The sequence below is a fragment of the Lygodium microphyllum genome, chromosome 18 (assembly GCF_053477565.2).
Source record: "Lygodium microphyllum isolate KBCC chromosome 18, Lygodium_microphyllum_v1.1.10, whole genome shotgun sequence".
Taxonomy (NCBI): Eukaryota; Viridiplantae; Streptophyta; class Polypodiopsida; order Schizaeales; family Lygodiaceae; genus Lygodium; species Lygodium microphyllum.
The window spans coordinates 16,749,877-16,774,487 of NC_141152.1; the positions used below are offsets into that span (position 1 = coordinate 16,749,877).

At 42.2% G+C, this 24,611-nt stretch overlaps 1 protein-coding gene across 10 annotated transcripts in view; it reads left to right on the forward strand.

Annotated features, from left to right (window-relative positions):
• Positions 1 to 4,695: 4,695 nt before the first annotated feature.
• Positions 4,696 to 24,611, forward strand: part of LOC148020630 (metal ion-binding protein) — a 186,877-nt gene continuing 166,961 nt past the window's right edge. For 2 of the 10 annotated variants that reach the window (XR_015694571.1, XR_015694572.1), the window contains exon 1: positions 4,809 to 5,480. Coding sequence is in view for 6 of the 10 variants with exons in the window: in XM_087698428.1 (XP_087554554.1) it covers positions 5,325 to 5,480 (156 nt within the window). In the remaining 4 variants the exon portion in view is untranslated. Of the gene's footprint in view, positions 4,778 to 4,807; positions 5,481 to 5,997; positions 6,143 to 24,611 lie in introns of those variants that run through there. The other 8 variants (XM_087698427.1, XM_087698432.1, XM_087698428.1 and 5 more) reach the window with 7 other exon arrangements.

The window sequence follows — 24,611 nt, forward strand, 5'->3', positions numbered from 1 at the left end:
TTGTGACCATATGATAAATCAAGGTTAACAACATTAATTTTCACAATACACATGCTTGTAAGGAAGATATTACTTCATAGATTGATTGCCACGGGACATGTTTTGATTGAATGAAAAGTCTATCTACATTTGAGCAAAAGAATTTACTAAATTCATGCAATGCAATGGTGTCCATTTAATCAATTCATCATGGTGTCTAGTGTGAATATTGAAGGTATTTGAATCATGTTTATAATCTACTAAGAAATCCTTTTAATCAAATCCTAGGTTTGACATGTCATGCTTTGATCTACATTACTAGATAGATAATTGCTTGACATATCCATTACTTTGTAGCTAGTATTGAGAGACATAGTTAAAAAGGAAATTTAGCACTTAATAATTGTGTCTAGTAGTGATATTCATTTAGGAGAGTAGTCTTGGTATGCAAATCGGATGTTGGATGCGCGCGTAGTGAGCGCTAGAAGGTCCCCAAGAACAAAGAACTCTACATAAACTTCATAAAATCAAGAAGAGAGTTTGCACGACATAAAGCAAAAAGACAAATTGGGTACAATCTTCCCCCTATGCTTTGTGTGAGCACTCCACAAGGCATGCATTTATAAATTTATTCATCTCCAAACTCAAAAATAGCCAAATTTTACAATTAGCATGCTTTGGCTTTTGTGTTTGCTTTTGTCCAAATAAAGAATAAAGTAGTTAGGCACCCCAAAAGTCAAGCTGTGTCCAATTACAATGTCCAATAATGAAATATTAAACCCGAGCGCCTATGCGCATACAAAATAATAAATATTTATCAAATGCTTTAATAAATAAGCACACCTAAATAAATATTAGTGCCACGTCTTTAATGATAAGGCGTGCACCCATCAAAAATGATAATTTCTTCGATGTAATTTGAATACACACCATCGCCCGGTGCTTCCCAACGCCACCGCTGCCTGCTCTACACATCAAGTGAAGCATTCACAATTGTTAGAAAATAATAAAATTAAACTGAAAAAAGTGAATACCTAGCAGTCTTCAGCTACAAAATAAATAAATAGGGTGAAACTTTGTCTTAATCTTAATTTAATACGAGTGCACTTTAAACTCATAAGCGTCCATTAATTTAAATATGTATTTTGCAGAATCACATGCTGTGGAATCACCCACATGCACATTAAATTAATCTGATGCTCGAAAAGGACAGGCGTCCCTATCAACTTCTCGCACAAGGAATCCAGCTTGTGTATGAGCCCTGACAAATAAATATAGTTTTACAGAATCCACCGTGGAATAAAAACCTCACCGAATCTACCGTGGTCTCACAAAATCCACCGTGAAATATGCCTCTTGGCATCATACCCCCGAGGTGGGATAACAATTGTCCTTAATTGCTATTAGCTCAATGTGGAGCGAGCGGTGAGGGGTAAGCACTTAGGTCACGGGCGTGTATCCATTGGGCTTCTTCAGCAACATGATGATTTTTAAACTTTACCAAATATCTAGAATATCTACGACCAGTTCTGGTGGTTATAAAGTCTGTATCTAGAATAGTTTCAGGTTCAAGTATTTCAGTTTCTTCTTTTAACAAAAGAGGGTTTTCATAAACAAGGCGTACATGTAATTGGCCTCTAAAAGATTGTAACAAATTGATATGAAAAGTATTATGGATTTTCCAATGTTAGGGTAGTTCTAATTTAAACGCATTGTCGTTGATCTTGTGAATGATTTTGAAAGGACCATAAAATCTAGGGGCTAACTTAACAACAGGGTGTTTGTCAACACTTTGCAATCTTCTCTTTTCAATGCGTAACCAAACATAATCATTAACATTGAAACTCGTGGCTTTTCTTCTCTTTTTAGCTTGTTTAGTGTATGTTTGTTGGGCTTTTGCAATCATATCTTTAACTTCAGTAAAAATAGTAGTATGCATATTGGCGATATCATCAACAGCTTTAACTTTGTTCAACAATGATGTAGCAGGTGTAGGCAATCTATGTCCATAAATGATTTCAAATTGTTTTTTATGTAGCTATGTGTAGTTTATTATTGTATGCAAATTGAAGTAGATGCAAATGTGTATCCCATATTTGTGGTTTTGTAATCGTGTATGCACGCAAAAGATCTAGAATTGTATTGTTAGTAGCTTTTGTTTGCCCATTGGTTTTAGGATGAAATGCAGATGATAAAATCAATCTTAGTACCTAAATTAGCAAATAAAGTAGTCCAAAAATTGTTATAGAATCTAGAATCACGATATAAAATAATAACTTTTGGCAAACCATGGTTAGTAAAAACAGTCTTAAAAAACAATTATGCATCTTGAGATGCAATTAAAGTTTTATTGCATGGAAGGAAATATGCTTGTTTGCTAAATCGATCTATGATAGTCCAAATCATATCATAATTAGCTTGGGTGTTAGGCAAACAAATTATGAAATCCATTGAAATATATTCGCATGGTCGTTCAGGAATTGGTAAAGGCATTAATAAACCATATTGCTTACCATGGTGTCGCTTAGCTTTTTGATAAATTAAACATTCAAAAACAAAGTTAGAAACATCATATTCCATTTGTGGCCAATAAAAATCTTCAACCAATGTACGTAAAGTAGAAATAATACCTCTATGGCCTTAATATGGGGGACAATGAATTTCATGCAACAGAAATAATCTAAATGGAACAGTGTTACATAATCTTTTCTCATAAAACATAAATCCATCATAATAAGACAAAGAATAAATTGGAATCCAGTTATTAGCAATTAATTTATTCCAATCTGCTTGAAAACTGGGGTCTTGGTCATAGGTATCCTTCATAGGGATAAGGGAATCAAAATATATAACAAAAATATTATGGATACTTGACCTTCTACTCAATGCATTGGCAACAACACTCTCTTTTCCGGGTTGATATTGGATAAGTGGATGGAAACTTTGAATGAAAGCAGTCCATTTGATATGACGGTCAAAGATTTGTGTCTGACTAAGAAGATGTTTGATACTTTGTTGGTTAGTTTGGATCATGAATTCAAATCCCATTAGATAGTGTTTCCATTGACGTAAAGCTTGTACTACAGCTAACAATTCATTATCATAGGTAGAATACTTCAGCTCAGAAGATTTAAGTTTGCAACTAGAATAGGCTATGGGATGTGAATCTTGCATAAGAACAACTCCTATTCCTTATTCACTAACATCAGTGACTACTAGAAAGAATGGTCGATTAAAGTCAATATTAGCGCCACGCTTTTAATGATAAGGCGGGCGCCCATCAAAATGATAATTTCTTCTAAGTAATTTGAATACACGCCATCACCCGGTGCTTCCCAACACCACCGCTGCCTACTCTACACATCAATTGAATCATTCATAATTGTTAGAAAATAATAAAATTAAATTGACAAATGTGAATACCTAGCAGTCTTCAGCTACCAAATAAATAAATAGGTTAGAACTCTGTCCTAACCTTAACTTAATATGAGTGCACTCTAAACTCATAAACATTCATTAATTTAAATATGTATTTTACAGAATCACCCACGTACACATTAAATTAATCTGACACCCGAAAAGGATAGGCGTCCCTGTCAACTTCTCACATAAGGAATCCACCTTGTGTACGAGCCTCGACAAATAAATATAGTTTTACATAATCTACCGTGGAATAAAAACCTCACGAAATCCATCGTGGTCTCACGGAATCCAACGTAGAATATGCCTCTTGGCATCAAGTCTCTATTGGGATTGCTTTCTTGAGCCTTCGTGACATGAAATTGGTTATGAGGATTGTCCTTGTTTGAATTTAATGATCAATTTTGGTGCAACACTTTGATTCAAGGCATTTTAGAGTGGTAATCGAACCTTACTTTCCATCTTTAAAATTGATCCTCCAAAACAAAAACTTGAAGGAACCATAGCTAATAAAAAATACCCTGGATGAATCTCAATCAAGTGAACACCATGCAAATCAATCTTCTCTTTATCGAGGAAAAGTAGCCCTACAAACTAGAAATGTCCATTAGGGATGCCCAAAAAATTAACAACTAAGCACTGTCTACTTGTTAAAAGAGTGCTTGGACTCCTAGGTTCTAGAAAGTTCACAAGGTAAACTAGAAATGTCCATTGGGTATGCCCTAAAACTAAGCAACTAGGTATTGGCTCCTTGCTAAAAGAGTGCTTGGACTTGAGGTTTAGGTAAGAAGTTCAAAAGGCAAACCATAAGTGACACATTGGGCATGCCCAGAAATGAAGCAACTAGGTATCGGCTACTTGTTGCTAAAAGGGCACTTGGACTTAAGGTTTAGATAAGTTCACAAGACAAACTAGAAATGTCCATTGGGCATGCCTGAAACTAAACAAGTGAGGTTTGGCTACCTTGCTGAAGTGACTCCTAGAAATGTCCATGGAGGCTGCCCAAAAACTAGACAACAACTGATTGGCTACCTCCACAAAGAGCACTTGGACTCCAAGGTTTGAAGGCAAACCGGTAGTAATGTCGATCGGGCTTGCCCAAAAACTATATGCACCTAAGCATTGGCTACCTGCTAAAAAGAGGGAGCTGCATACAAGCCACAGCAAAAGACGGAGAGCGAATCGACAAGAAAAAACCCAAAAGGGTGCGTTACACCGTGCGTAATCAATCAATCATTTGGAGCATCCAAAATTCCTAGGGGGATAGTGTTCACAGAAGAGAGAGAGAGAGAGAGAGAGAGAGAGAGAGAGAGAGAGAGCGACACGCACAAAGCATCCTCACAAGGATGATGCCAGGGTCGGTCTGAGTTGAAACCTGGTGAGGCGGATTGCACCTTCAAATTTTTTAACATATCACGCGCTCCGCTGTTGGTTTTGTTTTTGCTTTTGTTTTCGCTCTTCTTCTTCTTGTTCATGTCGTGGTTTTAGCAGTTGCTACCTACCGCCAGCAACATCAACCCCGTACTCTTATCTCTCTGCTGCCCCACCCTCTCTTCTTCCTTGATTAACACTCATCCGTCTAATCTTCTCTCTCTTTCTCTCTCACAACAGTTCGTCCGTCCTTTTCTGCTTCCCCTTCATCCTCATCCTTCATCAACGACACTTCATCAACCATCATCCACGCAGAAAGAGCAATTGACAGATAGAGGGACAGTACTTTCTGTAACCCTAGCCGTTCCCTTCTTTTTTCAAAAGATACTTTAGTTTGAAGCAATCAATAATACGAAGCTTGCCTTAACTGCTGAAACGCAACAACCTTCCGTCCGAGCAATTTGTAAATCTTTAGTATTAGACTCCAGCGAGTCTTCAAAGCTCCAAGCTATCCTTTCTTTGCACAGCAGTCTCAGGATTTTTCTTAGTATGCAATGGCTTCTTCTTGCATGCGGGAGCCGGAATACGTAATTAACACCAGAAGAGGATCAGTTCTTGGAAAGAAGACCATATTGAAAAGCGACCATTTTCCCGGATGCCAAAACAGACGTCTCCAACCTCAAGTGGAAGGCGCGCCAAATTACCGTCAGGTCCATCCTTTTCATGACACTTTCTTCTAATATGTTCTTTTATTACTGGAAACGTTACTGAAACTTGTGAATTGAGGACGTCCTACACACTAGTTGGGAACTTTTGAAAGGATTTCTTGGAAGGAGTCTTCACTGCCTGGCATGCGAGCACCAATCGTACGTCCTACCGTGTTCAGAAAGCTTTCATACAAAGCCAAATTGACTTTGCATTCTCCAGAACAAAATTGTATTGGCGAAATATGCCCTTTTACGTCTGAAACAGTAAGGTCTGCGATTTTGAGATCGTAGATGAACTACCATAGAGGTAGTTTTCTGGATGAGAACCATGAATATGTGAACGTTCAGATTGGTTTTGACATGGAGGTTTTCTATAACTTTTTTAAAGAATAAAAGCTGTACGAAATGGCTATTTAGATCGTACCGAGCTACCACAAGAAGTTTCATAATGAACCAGTAAATGTAATGCACGAGATAACAATGAGAAGTGTCATAATGAACCAGTAGATGTAATGTGCAGGATGACATTGCGAAGATAAATGAGACATTCAAAATGGCCTGACGTAATGGCTGGCAAGTCATTTTGTACCGTGCCCTGTACCATCTCAAAGGATGTGTTCTTTGCAGGGATAAACCAGTTGGAACGGTTTGGACAAACTCATGTGGTAAGAAGTCGTCATAGTTCAAAATCTGTGACTAGTCCTCAAAAGATTAGTGCGAGTTTCAAAAGCTTTTTGTGTCAAACACCATATTTGAAGGCCAAATAAAGACCAAAATGGAGATGGTTTTGTTTCAGCAAAATAGCAAGAAAGCAGAGGAAATAATTCTGATCATGATCTAGACGTAGATGAGAAAACCTACAATTGAAAGAAACAGGGTAAAATAAATGTTGAGACTTATGTCTGTGTTTCCATAGGCAACATGTGGTGGCTCAGCAAATATGGTGAATTTCATGTCTGCAAATGCAATCAGCTCGCTCTTGTTTAGTTATTGTTTTAAACCAGCTCTCCAGTGTTCAATAGGATTCACTCACCATGAAGGCTGTTTCACAAATTACCTTTGCCAGGATGCTACAATTGAGGATGCTGTCACCTTGTCTTAAAACTGCTATCCAAGTTGAAATCTTTGCGTGAAACTTGTGCATTCAAATTCTTGTGAATGCACGCTTGCATTGTGTGGATTGATAGAAAAAGTTTGTCTTCTCTTACATTGGGCTGGTCTCTTTTCCACTTTCCACATATTTGGACTCCTCTTTCCCAAGCCAAGGCCTTGATCATTGCAGCATTACTTTTTGTAGATCAGAAAAGCAATTGGTACTCTTTGGATATTAGGTCCAAACATTTGCTGCAGGACATACTCCAAGTTGAATCAATATATGTCAAAACATAACTATCCTCATGAATCAGTACATGAAACATATGCAATTTCAGGGATTGACTTTTTGTGAATGCGTCTTTGTTCTGTAGGCTAGAATGATGCCATCTTAAGCAGCTTGCTTGTTCTGCCCTGGTTTGGTGTCATTTGAACTTCCCAATAATTTTTGCTGGCTTTTCCAAATTTTCTCTTTCCACCTAGTTTGATTAGAAGTCATTGCTTGGTACCTATGCAAATTTAGGGGCTCTTATCATGAATCTATGTTTTGCACTTTGTGCCACTAGAATAATGCTGACAAAAGGAACTTGGTAGTTTTTGCTATAGTTTGAGTGTGGTTTCACTTTCAACATATTTTGTTGGCTTTTCCACTTCCTCTCTTTCCACCCATCGAAGGACCAACCAAATGGCCACTGATAGAGGCACAGTGAGTATCCAAGTTCCCATCTCCCATCACCATAGAACATTTTGGAAATTGGAGGAGTATCACCTTGGTGGGTATTGTCACAAATGCATGGAGATTCCTCTTATCATAACCTTATACTAGGTCTTTAGGATAGCAAGAGAAATAGAAGATCTAGAAATGTATGGAGATTCTATGGTGGATGTTCGGGTAGTGAGATCTAGGAGCTTTTGTACATGATTGTATGCTTATGTGATGATTTGTAATCCTCCTTGTCCTGAAGAGATGGTGCACTTTGTTAGGTTAGGGTCTAGCAACATGTGCACACTTATACTCACTCACAGTGAATAAGAGAGAGAAGAGTATTGGAAGGTCACATCCACTATGTGAGAATGAATGAAAGTACAATCCCTAAGGTACTAAGTACCACATCCACTGACGGGTATTCACATAGAGGAAAATCCCTTCTCTAGCTAGAAGGTAAAAAGTGACTGTGAGATAAGGGAGCATTCACACCACAACTTAGGAGGAACGTGATAAGTGTAACAAACCCCCCTCGAGTGAATGATTGTGAACATATACAAGGAATAGGGAAATCAATCCCCAAACGGTGACAAGTCGAGAGCCTTGTGAAAGGCTTCGAACTTTTCTCTAGAGAGAGCTTTCATAAACACATCTGCCAAGTTGTCCTATGTAAGGACATAAACCAAGTCAATCTCCTCTACATTGAGTCTCTCTTTGACATAATGATAATGCACCTCAATGTGCTTAGTTCGAGCATGAAAAATTGAATTCCTCGCAACTACCATGGCACTCTGACTATCAATGTAGATGGAAGTAGGTGACTTCTCTTCCACACTAAGATCGACCAAAAGGCTTCTGAGCCATATACATTTCAATGTAGTTGTAAATGCTGCCTTGTATTCAGCTTCATAGCTAGATATGGCCACTGTAGACTGCTTCTTGCTCAGCCAAGAAATGCATGAATCACCAAGCATGAAACGATTGCCACTAGTGGACACCCTCGTGTCAAAACAACCAACCCAATCACCGTTTGTAAATGTATGAAGGAAAGAGTAGTGCCTCTTTAGGATTAAAAAAGCCCAATGTGCGAGTGCCTTTGAGATTAAGAAAGACACATTTAAGTGTGCCAATGTGTAGTACTAGGATTGTGCATAAAGAGTGCCAATTGAGAGACCCCAAACTGAATATTTGTTCATGTATTACACAAGTACAATATACAGTCAGCTTGTTGATAAAGAGAAGTACCAAAAGGCTCTCGTGCATTCTCAAGTGTAAACTTGTGGTCTATCTCAATGTCAGTAGAGATAGGTTTGCAGTCTTACATTTAAAAACGCTTAAGAAGCTGTCCAATGTACTTAGACTGCTGCAAAAGAATGCGCCCCTTAACTGTAGTAATTGTATGCCAAGATAGTAGTGCAAGTGGTGAAGATCTATCACATCAAAAGCATGTTGCAATTCAGCTTTCAAAGTTGAAATATGTGTCTCATGAGTCCTAGTCAATATCATATCATCCACATAAAGAATGAGAATCAAGAGGCTATCCCCATCTTTGCAGACATAAAGTGTGCTCTCAGTGTGTGAATTGCTGAAACTAAGAGCAATCAAGTATGCATGTATCTTCTCATATGATGCCCTAGGTGCTTGCTTTAAACCAAAGAGGGCCTTATGCTAACGATACACTTTGCTTTTTGACCCTTTCTAAACAAAGCTAGGAGCTTGAGTGATATAAATCTCCTCATGAAGATCACCATTTAGAAAAGCAGTCTTCACACATGCCAATCATAATGAGTAGCCAAAGCAATGACACTGGGAATGGTGGTCATACGTGAAGTGGATGCAAATGTCTCATCATAGTCAATCACATGTTGTTGGGCATGCCCTTTGACAGCAAGATGTGCTTTCCCATGTGTCATTTTTATCAATAGATTTTAACTTTGATTGCATAGCTGCCATCCAATGTTCGTTTTGTAAAGCATCATGTAAAGAAACATGTTTTTCATTGCATGTAGTAGCTACAAGCGCTTGTACACCTAGTTACCTTGTGCATGGCAAGTGGCTGCTCTAGTACTACTTGGAAGAGGAATGGGCTGTTTGCTGTCCCGTAAGGTATCTAATAGTCATCTAGGGACTGTTTTAGCTTCCCGAATAGCAGCCCTCTCATTGGCCACTTAATAATTAACAATGCCTTAATCAATGGGCTGAAAATCAGGCTACTGTTTAGCATGTGTTTGCTGCTGTAAACCCTCAATAGGTTGCTGAAATTGACCAAAATTAGATTCACCTTGTTAGAATAAAGGCAACAAATTGTCATATATGTCCATAGGTCCCATATTGGGCTGATTTTTGCAGTCCATGAAGGGCTGACCAGCATGTTCAATGAATACCATATCTCTACTAACAAAAATCTTGGTGGAGGGTTGGTACAAGCCATAGCCTTTACTTTTGGCACTACAACCAATAAAGATGCATTTGACAGCCTTGTCTTCCAATTTATGGTCTTTGTGGTTGCGGCACTAAAGGATATGCCACACAACCAAAGACACGGATATGTGATACCACTGGTTTTTGGCCATTCCAAGCCTTGTAAGGTGTACATTCAGCTAATGCTTTAGTTGGGTTACACTTCAACATATACACTACACACATGATAGCATGAAGCCAAAACTTTGGGGGCAGCTTATTGTGTGAGAGCATACAATGAGTCATATCCATCAAAGTGCAAATTTTTTTTATAATAGCCATACCGTTTTATTGAGGTATGTAAGGTGTAGTTCATTGATGGATAATATCCCTTTTAGCCAAGGAGTTGAACTCCCGTGACATATGTTTCTCCCCAATTGGTACGTAGTGTAATCAACTTGCATTCACTACCATTTTTAGCCAAGGCCAAGAATGTTTTAAAGCATGCAAACACTTCGGATTTATGCTTCAAAGCATATGCCCAACAATGATGAGTCATGTCATCAATGAAGATAACAAAGTACACGTATCCTTTGATGGATTTGACATGCATGTGCCCACAAACATCACTATGCACAAGCTGTAACTTCTGATCAGCACACATAGTACCACCCTTGGGAAATGAAGCATGATGTATTTTGCTAGGTACTCAACTTTCACATACATTGTGAGTAGGTGTTTTCAACGGAGGGAGATTGAGAACCATTATTTTACTTCTTAGGCGTAGCATATTACCATAATTAAGATGACCAAATAGAGCATGCCATAACTCAGTGTCATCCATAATAGTAGCATCGACATGTAATCAGCCATTCCCATCACTACAATCATAGACATTGCATTGATCCATGTGGAATTCGACCACAAAACCAGCACATGCAATAATTGAAATTGAAAGCAAGTTTTTCTTATGCATAGTACATACAAGACTTTTTCAAGCATGATAGTTTTCCCATCCATTGCAATAATGGGATATCTGACCAATGCCTTGAATGGCATATGAAGCATTGTTTGCACATACAATTGATCTCCCCTTTTGTACTTTTGCAAAAATACAAACAAGTCACAAAAGGATGTTATGTGCTTAGAAACGTCGCTATGAAAATACCCAGTGCTGCAATTTTTAGCAATTGGAAGACCATGCTCATGTGAAGAAGGATCATATGAACAACACATACCAAAGGTATAAGATTGATGAATTTCCAAGCTTGCCAAATGTATGGTTGCATTCTTTGCATTTGCTGTATTTTCAACGATACTCATACCTGATTGTTTCTTCTTTTCATTTGCCATCCCCTTTCTGCATTTTTCAATAATATGCCCTTTCTTCGTGTAATAATTGCACATTTTTTTCTTAGCATCATCATCCTTGGTGCTTGAGGAGTCCATAGAAGAAACTGTTTTGCCTTTTCCTTTGGAGTTTGAGGGCTGCCATGACTTTCCTTCGTTACAATGGTTGGCTGCACATGCTTGATTATCTATATTTATATTAGAGTGATTCAGCCTTGATTGCTCTTCTTGCAACAATTGTGATACCAATGCATCAAATGTATAAGCATTAGCATCTCCCTTTGCAAGTAGATGGAGTGTAGTGGCAAAACTTTGATAATTATCAGGTAGACCAGCCAAGACCGTAGATACAAGAGATGCATTGGGAACGATTTCATCAATATTTGCAAGTTGCTCCATAATGTTCTTGATATATGTAATGTAGGCATCCGTAGAATCACTCTTTGTCATGTGCTCCATCTCAAGCTGCTTACATAGATAGGCTACACAAGTCTCATTGCACACCTAATACAATGAGGCAAGCTTATCCCAAGTATCCTTGGCCGTTGTGTATGACCGAATGTGCGGGGTAATTCGTCTCTTGTACAAAAGTGCAATCAAAGCATGAGCTTGGGCATCATGCCCGTCTCATTTCAATTGATTTGCTATGGGAGGTGAAACTAGCCTTCCTTCCGTGGATGGGTGGTAAATTTGTGATTACAACTTAATTACAGTAGCAAACAATAAATGCAAATCTGAAAATACAAATTTACCTATTGATCTTGGACAATGCACACCCGATTGGCCCCAAAATTGGCGCTCCTTTTAGTATTTCTTTAGCTTTATTGAAGTAGAAGTTGATTTACAATGGGATTCTCCCGATCCCCTCCGCAATCCAGGCTCCCCTTGCTGTCCAAAGGAACTAGCAAGTCTTCAAACTGATTTGCCCCTTGATTCGGGCACTTAATTAGCCTTCACTCACTTCATAGACGATGGAAATGCCCCAAGTTCAATGGTTGGCTAGTCCTCCACCTGAATTTAGCTGAAATTCACCTTCAACCCTAGAAAATCCAAGTCTTGGAGCTTTCAATTTTTGGCACGCTTCCCGAGGCTGCTAAATCCTAATTTTCGCTGTAAATTAGGGTTTACAGTAGAGAAATTTACAATTTCTCAGTCTCCAAGGGTCCAAATGCTGAGATCTTTAAAGCAAAGCTGTGAAATGGCTGGGAGATGAGAGAGAAAGCTGTAGAGAGAGAAAATTCAGAGTTTTGTCGTGAAGAATGATTGAAAATCAGTCAAATTCAGCTTCTGCCCTACCACAATAGCATTAAATGCTGTCGTCTATGTCGAGATATCCAAATCAGCTGTCACGTTGTACATGGATGCAATTGCCAAACTGTGGAGGGTCTGAATTTGCAATCGCCTCCTCAAAACTCACTTGTGGTTGGCTGCAATGGCTGAAAATAGGCTGGCCATGGTTGCTCTCACAGCTCTTCCACATTTGCTACAGTAAGAATGATCTCGTTTTTCGTCTTCTTCAGCCTTTTACCAGCCTCTATGAGCGAGTTTGCCAAGTAGCAACCTTTCCAAATGGTTTTTCCAACATTATTCATAATTAAATATTAATTTTCAGCCTTTAATTATTGAAAATTAATCTAATAATTATTTCGGTGCCCAACAATATACACGAGATACCACCAAGTATCTATGTAATATAACTTATAGCAACTTTTGCCTTAAACATCCCGTGATTTTCTTGGGTCCCGGGCTCGTAAATTTTTTCTAACCTTAGTTGCATCTCACATGTGTAACATTTACTTAATCATGTGATTAAAAATTAATCCACATGTTAAGTGAGGTTTTAAAAATACATGTCCCCATGATAGGAGGTATAGGAGAAGTTGGAGGTGAAGATCCATTGGTGATTGTGGATGAGCCGGAAGAAACTATGACATTCTGTGTAGCAAGGTGTGCAGGCCTAACTTCTAAAACATATATATAACCCCAAAGTTGCTTGAAAAATTTTCAGTCAAAAGGGCTTTAATATGTGCGAATGTCAATGTAGAAGGTATAATTAGCCTCAATGTAGATTAATATTGGAAAATTTTGAAAAAGCCCCAAATTTAATTTATTGAAATTTGGTGAAATTGGAGCTCAAATGCGAAAAGCCCCAAATTTTGGCGCAAGGCCAAGCAATTTTGGAGCATTGAGTTGAAAATCTCCGAATTTTTTATGAGACTGGGCTTTAGGTAAAAGCTCCAAATTTCTTCCCTCAGGGCTTTAGGCAAAAGCCCTAAAGTTTTGGAAGAAATTTGGAAAAATTTATATATGTTGCAAAATCTTCGAATTTTGTGATTTACAAGGGCACTGCATTTGAACATGAGCAATTTAAAGATGGGTTAATTCTGATTAAGGCTTTGGAGATGAAAATAATGTCGGGCAATGTTGTGAATGAAGAATCAACACGTACAAGTTTCAATTGGCGCCTAATGGGGATAGGACGACGAAAAGTACACATTGATTGTGTAAATGTTGCTGTCGTGTCAGCATGAGAAAATCTAGCCTATCCCGAGAGTTGTCAGGCTTGCGTAGTATCCGAGATAGGCACTGGCAATAAGGGCCCAGTAGATTGACGTGTCGCGTGGAGTCATCAATGCAAAAACGGGAGGCAAAATGCATGAGGTTGCAGGACTAGTGGCTCCTATTGGTTGGTCAAAAAGAGTGCAGGCAGACCATTGATTATGCCGAGTAGGGTAGACATCAACAATGACCATCTGGGCCGATGGTGACGATGATGATGATGAGTAGGCTGGCGTAGCTTATGCAAGCTGCCGGCGTGCTGGATAGGATAGTTTGCGAGGAGAAGAGCAACCAAGAACGGGGCTCAATGGTGGCTATGGCGGCGTGTGTGCAAGGTGGCAGTTGAAAAGAGGTATGGCTTTGATACCGCTATTAGGTTAGGGTTCAGCAATACGTGTACACTCACACACAATCATAGTGAACAAGTGAATAGCAAGAGAGAGAAGAGTGCAGGTCACATCAACCATGTGAGAATGAATGAAAGTACAATCCCTAAGGTACTAAGTATCACACCCATTGAGGGGTTGTTCACATGGGAAAAAAAACCATTCTCTAGTTAGAAGGTAAAAAGTGCCCGTGAGATAAAAGAGCGTTGACATTAGAACTTAGGAGGAACATGATAAGTGTAACATCACTAAGATCAAGGACAAGCCAAGGACAAAGCTATGGCTTTTTTGATACACATCACCCTAATCTTGATTTATGGGGTTGCTTTCTAGGGACATGAGCTTCATATTAAATGATGAAAAATGGAGATCACTAGTTATAATGATCGCTTTGGATGATACATTGCAAAATGTAAGAATCACATGAGACCATACTAGCTGGTGTCCCATTGTAAATGAGGTTATTTTCTAGATGGTCACATATATCTATTGACTTAGGAGCTTACTCTAGACAGGTATACTAGTTGGCACTATGTTAATAGTAGCTCACTACCATAGGTAAAGACACAAGATATTGGTTGGCATAGACCAGGGCATGAACCATGGGCTCTAAAAGAATGCATTGCCACTATTGTAGTATAGCCTAGGTATATATACCATTTATTCATGTTGAGTTGAACAGAGTTATCAAGGTGGGCATTATCACGCGGATGTGAAATTTTGAGATGTTTAAATCTTACCAATAACATTTGATTAAGTTATGAATCAATGATTAAGTTATTAATCAAATGTGCAAGGTTATTTAGCACATATGATGCATGGTAACTGGCCAAGGACTTTGAGAATACGGTGGGTGTCAAAGGCAAAAGTTGTGATAAGTAATGCCAACTGGGTTTTGGTGATTAGTTGGTATTAGTTTTGACTCTAGGGTAGTTGTTTGGCCAATAAGTGTCTAAGGTGACACTAGGGACTAGCATTAATTAATGCCAATGTAAGGGTCAATAGAGGTTGGTGGTCACTCCGGGTTGCAAATGGCCTAGCCAATTTAATTATGGATGGGCACATTTAATTTTGGGCAAGGTCAAAAGAATTAAAATTAGTTTTTAAAATTATTTAATATTTAAAATTAATTTAATGGTTGGATAATGATGAAAATTGGGATTAGAAGGTTGCCACTTGGCAAAAATACCCATGCAAAGTGAAAAAAAGGTTTTTTGGGGGTTGGATCTCAACCATTCAAGAGTTTTCAGCTTGTGGAAGAGAGAGAGAGGAAGTTGCTGGTCTGATTTTCCTACACTGGGTGACCTTTTGGTGGCTGGTAACGATAGCAACTAATCAGCGTGGCGCAGCTGATAACAATTTTGAAGCTCACAAGAGTTGGCGACAGTAGTAGATAGCTGGTGGCAGCGATTTTTGGAATCTCTGGCAATAGGTGACAGCTCTTGGGGCAGTTTGAACAGGCAGCAGCCATTCGGAAGGGTTTCTTTATGAAGAACTCCTGAATTTTCTCTCTGGCATTCTCTCACCTATTCCAGCCCATTCTCACGAGATCTTAGCATTTCTCAGCTATTTGGGGCAAATCTCAACCATATTTGGTGGACAATAGAGGGATTTCTGCTGTAAACCCCAAATTTCTATAGAAATTAGGGTTTAGCATCTACCATAGGACCTGTGTCAACAGGAGAAGGCATCGTACACTGAAATAAGCACATAATTTATGAATTGTGGGGGATTTTAGATGCCTAGCCATCCATTGTAAATTTGGGGCAACATTTGGCTAGTTGGGGTTGAATTTAGAGCAAGTTTTGGGTGAAATTCAAGGGGCATTTGGCCCAATTTGTTTGCTGATTGTTGGACCAGCAAGGGGCTTTTGGATCAGCCAAGGAGATTGTGGAATCTTGGCTTGCAATACATCCATTGGCAATTAAAGATAAAGAAATACTGAAAGGGGCGCCAGTTTTGGAGCCAACAGGGTGCCCATTGTCCAAGAATTTTGAAGGTATAAGTGTGCATTTGAATTATGTTTATTTGTTGATTGTTGTAATTAAGTGCTTAATCAGAGAATTACCACCCTATCTGAGAAGGAAGGTTGGTTTCTAGCATCACTAGGATATGACATCGAGAGGACATGGATCTTACTAATAACACCACTTTGCACAATGATTGTGTTTTACAAGGACTCCCCTCTATTTTTGAGGATAGCTTCATTATCTAATGGATATGCATTCTATCTGGGATGAGATGTGCCATAGGCTAGATATGGACCTTCTATGCCTCTCTAGAGTCTCTCCCTATCTAAACTTGAAGCTGGTTGAAGAGGAGTGTGGAGGACATATTTTAGAGATGCTAGATACAAGAGATAGAGTCATGAGGTCTATTTTTATAGATGCAGTGTAGTTGTGATATGAGGCTGCTATGGTTGGTCCCCTCAGTGTCAAAGTTATGGTTTTTACAAAGGCTTAAGACTCTTATCTTTTGAAGATTTGTGGATATAAATGGCATTCAATATACACTAATCCACTAATCCACTAATCCAACTCCGAGTAGCAAGTTTTGTGGGTGTGTAGGACATGAGACAACATTAACTCGTAGATTGCTAATTTTGTTAAACCATTGGAGGTTAGGATCTACTATTTGCCATCATTTCTCATATTGCCAAGGAAGTTCACTTCACCTATCTCTATTTCAAAAGAGTTGAGACCCCTCCACCGTAGCCTTAGGATAGATGTCTTAGGATGGTAGGAAAGCCATGAGCTCTTGATAATTGTACACATTGATGGCATTATTTAGACACCTCGTCTATGTATAATCCACATAATGTGGGTGAGTGAGGGAATCCTTGTTTTACTCCTCTAGTGCTGTCAATTCTTTCAGAATCCTTCTAGGTGTGCATATACGACCTGCCATAGTCTCATACAATGTATAGATGCTCCATTACATACCTTTTGGCACACCAATTTCTTGCAATCTTTGCATGAAACATATTCGAGGTATCGTATCAAATGCCTTATGGAAGTCTACAAAGCAATAGTAGATGATGGGTCTTGTTGCCTCAATCCCATTCTTCCTCAATGATCGCTTTGAGTGCGATGATGTGATCCAATGTGGTGTATTCACATCTAAACCCAGCCTATTCCTGTGCTCCTTTGTCCTGCCTCTCAGCCCTTGCAGTAAGCGGAGAGAGAGAGAGTGAGAGAGAGAGAGAGAGAGAGAGAGAGAGAGAGTATGCTGAGGATCACTTGGCTACTAATTCTTTTCAATTGGAATTGTTGGCAGTCTCGCGGTTGCTTTCGTGGGAAGGTAAACATGAGCTTCGACCAAAATTCAACCGCATGGCACGTTTGGGCTTAACTTCAGTCGTGGATGCCACCCTTGCCAATCGCAATGTGTTGATATCCTTTCGTACAGCCAGGAGGCTTTTCAGGATCCCTCATGGATACAGGCATTTATGGGAACAGCTTTTGATGGTGCTCCAGAGCCGACACCCCTTTCCTGCCCTTGCTTCCGATCGTCCCTGGCAGGACTGGGACTTGGCAGGCCGGCTGAATTTAGAAAAGGCTTCAGCTAACCAAGTGTATCATCTTCTGATTAAAGATCATCAATGGCTGGTTACTAAAGCTAATACTTTATGGAGATTGCGTAAATCTCAGTTATGGTGGAGGGCAACTGTGATGGAGGGCTGGTTGAACAACTCACCCTTCAAATATAAGGTCTTTCTTTGGAGGGTGATGATTGGTGGTCTTCCGCTTGCTTCAGGCCTTTCCAAGCGTCGAATCTCCAACGGCAACTATTTCTTTTGCACCACTAGTGTGGAATCCGCCCGTCACCGATTTATTTCTTGCCCCATCGCTAAGAAAATCTGGTCATTCTTGTCAGCCGTTTGGCGAGCGGTGGTTGGTTTATCGCTATGCCCGTTTGATTGGGTTTTTGTGCAGCCCAAATACCCCACACCGACACAACCACATATGAAGATCGTGTTTCACTTTCTTCGATATTGGGGTTGTTGGCACAACTGGATCATTCGGAATGCTTTTCTTTTTGATTCCGCCTATAATGTTCAGCAGCATATTGCTAGGCTTAAGGGTGTCTTGTACTGGCAGATAGATCTTCTTCGGCACTTTGACATGCTCTCTCGGGAGGACTTATGTCCCTGGCATATGGCAATTTCCTCTGCGTCTTTGCCATGACTTTGTAACTCTTAGGTCATCTGGTTCTTGTAAAGAGATAGTGTCCTCTTTACACACGATGGGATAGAGCCATCGTGTATCTTGTAATCATGAAAACTTGTACCTTCTTCGTAATTAATACAATTACCTTTTACGAAAAAAAAAAGAGAGGTGCATGGTAATATCCAAATTCGGAGCTCTTGGTGGCATGTTCTTGGTTCTCTAGTCCTTCATCATCCTTGCTTGCTCATTTGGTATGTTCCTGGAAATTGGTTCTCCAGAAGGCTCAGTGGCATCGAGCGGAGGACCGCTTAGCTACTAACTCTTTTCAACTGGAATTGTTGGCAGCCTCGCGATTACTTTCTTGGGAAGGCAAACATGAGCTTCGACCAAAATTTAACCGCATGGCATGCTTGGGCTTGACTTCAGTTTGCAGATGCCACCCTTGCTAGTTGCAATGTGTTGATATCGTTTCGTACAGCCAGGAGGCTTTTCAGGATCCCTCATGGATACCGGGATTTATGGGGACAGCTTTTGATGGTGCTCCAGAGCAGACAACCCTTTCTTGCCCTTGCTTTGGATCGTCCTTGGCAGGATTGGGACCTTGTAGGCCGGCTGAATTTGGAAAAGGCCTCAGTTAACCAGGTGTATCATCTTTTGATTAAAGATCATCAATGGCTGGTTACTAAAGCTAATACTGTATGGGGATTGCGTAAATCTCAGTCATGGTCGAAGGTAACTGTGATGGAGGGCTGGTTGAACAAGACACCTTTCAAATGCAAGGTCTTTCTTTGGAGGGTGACGATTGGTGGTCTTCCTCTTGCTTCAGCCCTTTCCAAGCGTCGAATCTCCAACGGCAATTGTTTCTTTTGCACCACCAGTGTGGAATCGGCCCGTCGTCGATTTATTTCTTGCTCTTTCGCTAAGAAAATCTGGTCACTCTTGTCAACAATTTGGCGAGCAGTGGTTGGCTTCTCGCTAAGCCCTTTTGATTTGGTTTTTGGGCGACCCAAATACCCCACACTGGCACAGTCGCATATGAAGATCTTGTTTCACTTTCTTAGATACTGGGGCTATTGGCACAATTGGACCATTCGGAATGCTTTTCTTTTTGATTCAGCCTCTAATGTTCAGGGACATATTGCTAGGCTTAAAGGTCTCTTGCATTGGCAGATAGATCTCATTCGGCACTCTGACTTACTCCCTCGGGAGGACTTACTTCCTTGGCATATGGCAATTTCCTCTGCATCTTTGCCATGACTTTTGTATCTCTTTTGTCATTTAGTACTTTATAAATATAACATCCATTACGAAAAAAAAACAGAGAGAGAGCAAACGAGTGTAGCTCAGTTGGTTAAGTTGAAGGCATGGTGAGTGGATCGTCTTAAGTTCAATTCCTACAAGTGCATGGTCATTTTTTACAGGAATAAAAAATGGAGAATTGAACCAGGGTCAGTTGGTCGATAAAATAAGTGGCTTACCAATAGGGTAGCCACTTCATTACCTTGAGAGAGAGAGAGAGAGAGAGAGAGAGAGAGAGAGAGAGAGAATGGCGATGGCGATGGCAAACCTGTCCGCGACCTGACTGCGGCAGCGCTTTCTTTGCTTCTCCGGCTCGTCCAGGGCAGCCCGTCGTTTCCTGCAGGTGAGAGAGAGAGAGAGAGAGAGAGAGAGAGAGAGAGAGAGAGAGAGAGAGAGAGAGAGTGTGTGTGTGTGTGTGTGTGTGAGCGAGGGCACGTGTGCCTGCGTCGGTCGCCCTTGGCGCCGCCCTAACCTGTCGCCTGTCGCTACCCCCTGCGCGCCCTTCGTCGCCCCCTGCCCTGTCGCCCTTCCTCACCCCCTGCGTGACGTCTTTGACTTGCCTGCGTGCTGCGCCGCCTTGCCCTGTGATTTCTTCGCCGTCCTGCCCTGTGATTTCTTCGCCGTCCTGCCCTGCGTGCCGCCTGGCCCCTTTCCCCAGGGCAGTGCAGGCTTGACTGGACCCTGCGTGAAGCTGGGGACCTGCAATCCAACCCTGCGCAGGATCGACCTCACCTAACCTAGCTCGCCCTTTGCCAGGATGAGTGCGAAGACAGCAGTATGGTTGGCCTGGATATGGATTTTCTTGATCGGACGGTGGCAGCCCTTGGCCCTGATTCCGATGCAGAGGAGCCGAAAGATATGGTGCCATGCACGGAGGAGTTGCCGCCGAGTTCTGAACTGCCGTCTGCTGGCAAACGCTCCAAGCATACTTCTGATGAGCCAATGAGTCCTCCGGAATGCTCCTATGCGCAAGTGGCCTCTGATCTTGTGGATTCGCAGGAAATTGACTGGGAGCATTTGCTGGACTTTGCCAATACTCTGCTCGGCGATTATGTCCAGCATAATACTGAATCTTTTTCTGTTGCGGGAACGGATGATGTGCTGGAAGCCACAGTGGACCCCAAATCAGTCTTGTGATCCTTCTCGGTGTTTTATGACTGTGCAGTTATACTTTTCTTCACTGGCAGGATCCCAGTGCTTTCGCATATTCGCCAGTGGTTGCATCATCTATTGCAAGGGGAGTCTGTTGAGGAGATCTTCCTTGGACCTCGCGGCTTTTATGAGGTGCTGCTGAAATCGGAAACGCATCGAGCTGAGCTCCTGTCCAAGTTGCCACTATTCTTTGATCGCCGCTTGGTCCATGTTGTGCCATGGCGCCCCATGGCCGACTTCCAGCGTCTGCTTCAACGCGAATGCCCGGTGTGGGTGGAGGTGGAAAATTGTCCGGCGGTCTATTGGCCCATGTTGAAGGATGCGATGGTGGTTGTGGGAACAGTGCTGGTTCCCCCAAGCCTCAGGGTGATGAACCGCAACCGTTTACGCATGCTATGGGACACGGCCAGGAAAAGGCCCGCGTGGCTTCGCCTCAATTGTTCGGGCATGCATCCTTTGTATTTTCGCTTAAAATGGGGCAACTTTGCGGGCCACTGCTTTTCATGTGGTAAATTGGGGCATTTCATGGCCGAATGCCCTGAAAGGCAACCGTCTTCGGAGGATGCGCAGGTTGTGCTGCCCAAGGATGACATGGTGCTTGATGCCACGTCCCAGGAAGCCCTTCAGTCTCCTCATGTCATGGATAAAGGCAAACAACAGGTCCTGAGTGTGGATTCCCGTCGCACTGACTGGATTGAGGCACGTCCCAAAAAAGGTAAAAAGCTGGATGCAGGCCTGGCGGATCCTGACCTACTGCTTCCCAGGATTCTGTGCGCACGTATACGCGCCGGAAAGAAATGGCCACTTCACAGCAGGCTGCGCGTCCTACGGCCCCGTCTGCCCCCCGTAATCAGTCTCCAAGGAGAGCCTATACCGACGGCCCCAAAGGCCCACCTGCCAAGCTGGCGTTTGATGCCAAAGGTAATCTTATTATACCCTGGGATTGGCGTTATCCCCGCCCCTCTCCCAAGGCAGTGGATTTCCCTTCTACCTCTAAAGCAGTTTGCCAGAATTCTTTTGCAGTATTGGCTGATTTTCTGGATGAGGGTGTCCTGGATGCTCTCGCGGAAAAGGTGAAATCGAGGCAGCAGGCGCCTCGTTCCTGACTTCCTTCTTTGAGGATACATGAAGATAGCCACGTGGAATGTGCGAGGCATTTGCTCTCGCCATAAGCAACATGCCATGTGGACCCTCTTGCATGAGAACCAGTGGGATGTATTGTGTGCAGTTGAGCACAAAAGTCACGGTGAAGCAGGAAAAGTGATGGATTGTCATGGATTCCGTCTGTTTTATGCAGGGACCCATGCTACGCACTATTCGGGCGTGCTGATGATTGTCCATGAGAAATATTAGCCTGTCCTTGTTAAAAATGATGTGCAGGGCCGCTTTCTGGTGATCGAAGTCTTATTTGAAGGAGAGATTTTATGGCTGTTGGGCCTCTATGCTCCGAATGATCCCGCATCCCGACAGGATCTTTGGTCCACTTTGCAGGTCTCCATGTCACTCGGCCGAAGGGGGTTTTTGATGGGAGATTTCAATATGTGTGTTGACTCTTCTCAGTCCACTTCAGGGCATTCGGTCATGGATACGCCGGAAAGCCGGGTGTGGAGTTCCTTTGCTTTGCACGTACTCAAGCAAGATCTTTGGTCGTGGCTTCACCCTTCTTTTTCAGGGTTTACTTTTCATTCCGCACAATATGCAACTACCTGGTCGTGACTGGACAGAATGTATATCATGCAGGGGGATGATTTTCTTCTCGAGATGCTAGAAATGAAGGTCTTGCAGCAATATGCGTTGTCAGACCATTTCCCCCTCCAGCTTGAGATGCGGGCACAATCTATTGCACCTTTTGTGCAATTGCTGGATAGGCTCCCTTTATGTTTCAACTCCTCTTATTTGAAGCATTCAATTTTCCAAGGCTATATGCAGCAGTTGATTGAGAGGTTCTTATTGGACTTCGCCTCTGAGGGCTTGCCTTCATTTGCACGGCTGCTCTCTAATGTGCAGCGGGTTGCTCGACAGTATGGGATCCATCATGCCTCGCTTTGCCGCCGACGTCGACATGCAGCAGAAGACTTACTGGCTTTGGTCCGTTCCTTGCTTCTGGATTCCCCAGATGATGATTTTCTGCTGTCACTGGAGAGGCAGTTGGCCCATCTTATTCAAGTGTTTCAGTTGAAATCTTATCAACAGGCCAAGCTGCACAACTTGACTGACACATTGCAAGATAGTGCCTGCCAGTCTCATAAGTTCTTTCGCGCCTTGCATGCGTCTCCGGCTCGCGAAAATATGACCAGACTCCAGGATTCGGAAGGTCGCATGGTCACTGATCCGTAGACCATTGTCACTATGTGTAGAAACTATTTTATGGAACTTCTTGGTTCTTCTTCCTCGCCTTCTAGCCAAGTTACGCATGCCCGCTCAGTCTTCTATCATCTGGTCCGCCAGCAGGTTCCAGTTGATATGCAAGCCACTTTGGAGGCAGATATTTGCGAGGAAGAGGTTATGGATGTTTTGTTGCACCTGCCGAAGGATAAAAGTCCTGGCTGGGATGGTCTCACTAATGAATTCTTTCAGACCTCGGCCACGCAGTTGGTGAAGCCATTGGTGGTCATGTTTCAGCAGGTTTGGGAAACAGGGGTCATGCCCTCCTCATGGAAAGAAGGCCTTATCAAACTAATTCCAAAGGTCCCTTCGCCGTCAAAGCTGCAACACTGGCGACCAATCTCTTTGATGGGCTCCATGTATAAAATCTACTCCAAAGTGCTGGCGAATCGGCTTCACAAGCACCTTCCAGCTATTGTGCATCCTCTCCAATATGGTTTCATTAAGGGCCGCAACATTCTGCATAATATCTTAAATGTGCAAATGGCTATTGACTATGCGCGGCACTCCGGTCAGGAAGTGGTATTGATTCAATTGGACTTGGAAAAGGCGTTTGATTATGTGGACTGGTCTTTCATTGCAGATATCATGTCTGCTATGGGCTTTGGTACCCGGATGTCCCGCTTGATCTACACCATTAGTGCTGCGGCTTCCTCCAGAGTTATGCTTAATGGTGGGGTTACAGAGCCATTTGTCCTTGCACGCTCGGTCAGACAGGGTTGTCCTTTGAGCCCTCTCTTCTTTGCCCTAGCGACTCACCCGGTCCTTTCAATGTTATCCTCCATGGCAGCCTCTGCTCAGCTGGCCGGGCTGTCTCTTCCGTTGGGTCAGCACTTCGTTAGCCAATCTTTGGCTGATGACACCTTTATGATTTTGCAAGCGGACAGGGACAACATTCGAAGGGCATTAGATGTTTGGACACTCTTTGGTCAGGCCTCTAGGCTTCGCATCAATGCCTTTAAGTCAGCCATTCTCAGTTGTACGGAGCCTGATTTACAGTCCTTAGGCTGGCAAGGCCAGGTGGTTTCCCGTGGCTCCATTGTCAGGCATCTTGGATACCCATTGAGGGTGGATGTACGGCCAAAAGACCTGCTGGAGTGGATTTCACAAAAACTGGTGGCGAAGTTTATGTATTGGAAGTCGCAAGCGTGGCCATTCCATGTCCGCCTCAAAGTGGCCTAGACAATCATGCTACCAATGCTAACGTATTTCCTGTCTTTGTTGCCATGGACGCCTACTACTTTGAAGGCTCTCACTCATCCCATCCGTTTCATGCTATGGAAGAAGGATTCACTACAGGCAGGCATTTCGTGGATTTCATGGTCACATGCATGTACCCCTAAGGGCATGGGTGTTGAGCTATTTTGGATGCACACACTCATATGTTAGCTCTCCGTTGGTCCCTTTTTCGTGCCATGTGTGTGGATCATCACCCGTGGACCATCATAGCCCGTTATTTTCTTGAGGACAGCGGGCTCCGCCATGGTAACACACGGCTTCGAGCCTCCTGGTGGCATGTCCTTAATGCTGACTCTCGTTTTTCCAGTCCCTCTTCCTCCTTGTTACTGCACTTGGTCGGCTCGTGGAAAGTGGTGCTCCAAAAGGCCCGTTGGCACCCAGTAGGGGACCGCTTGCA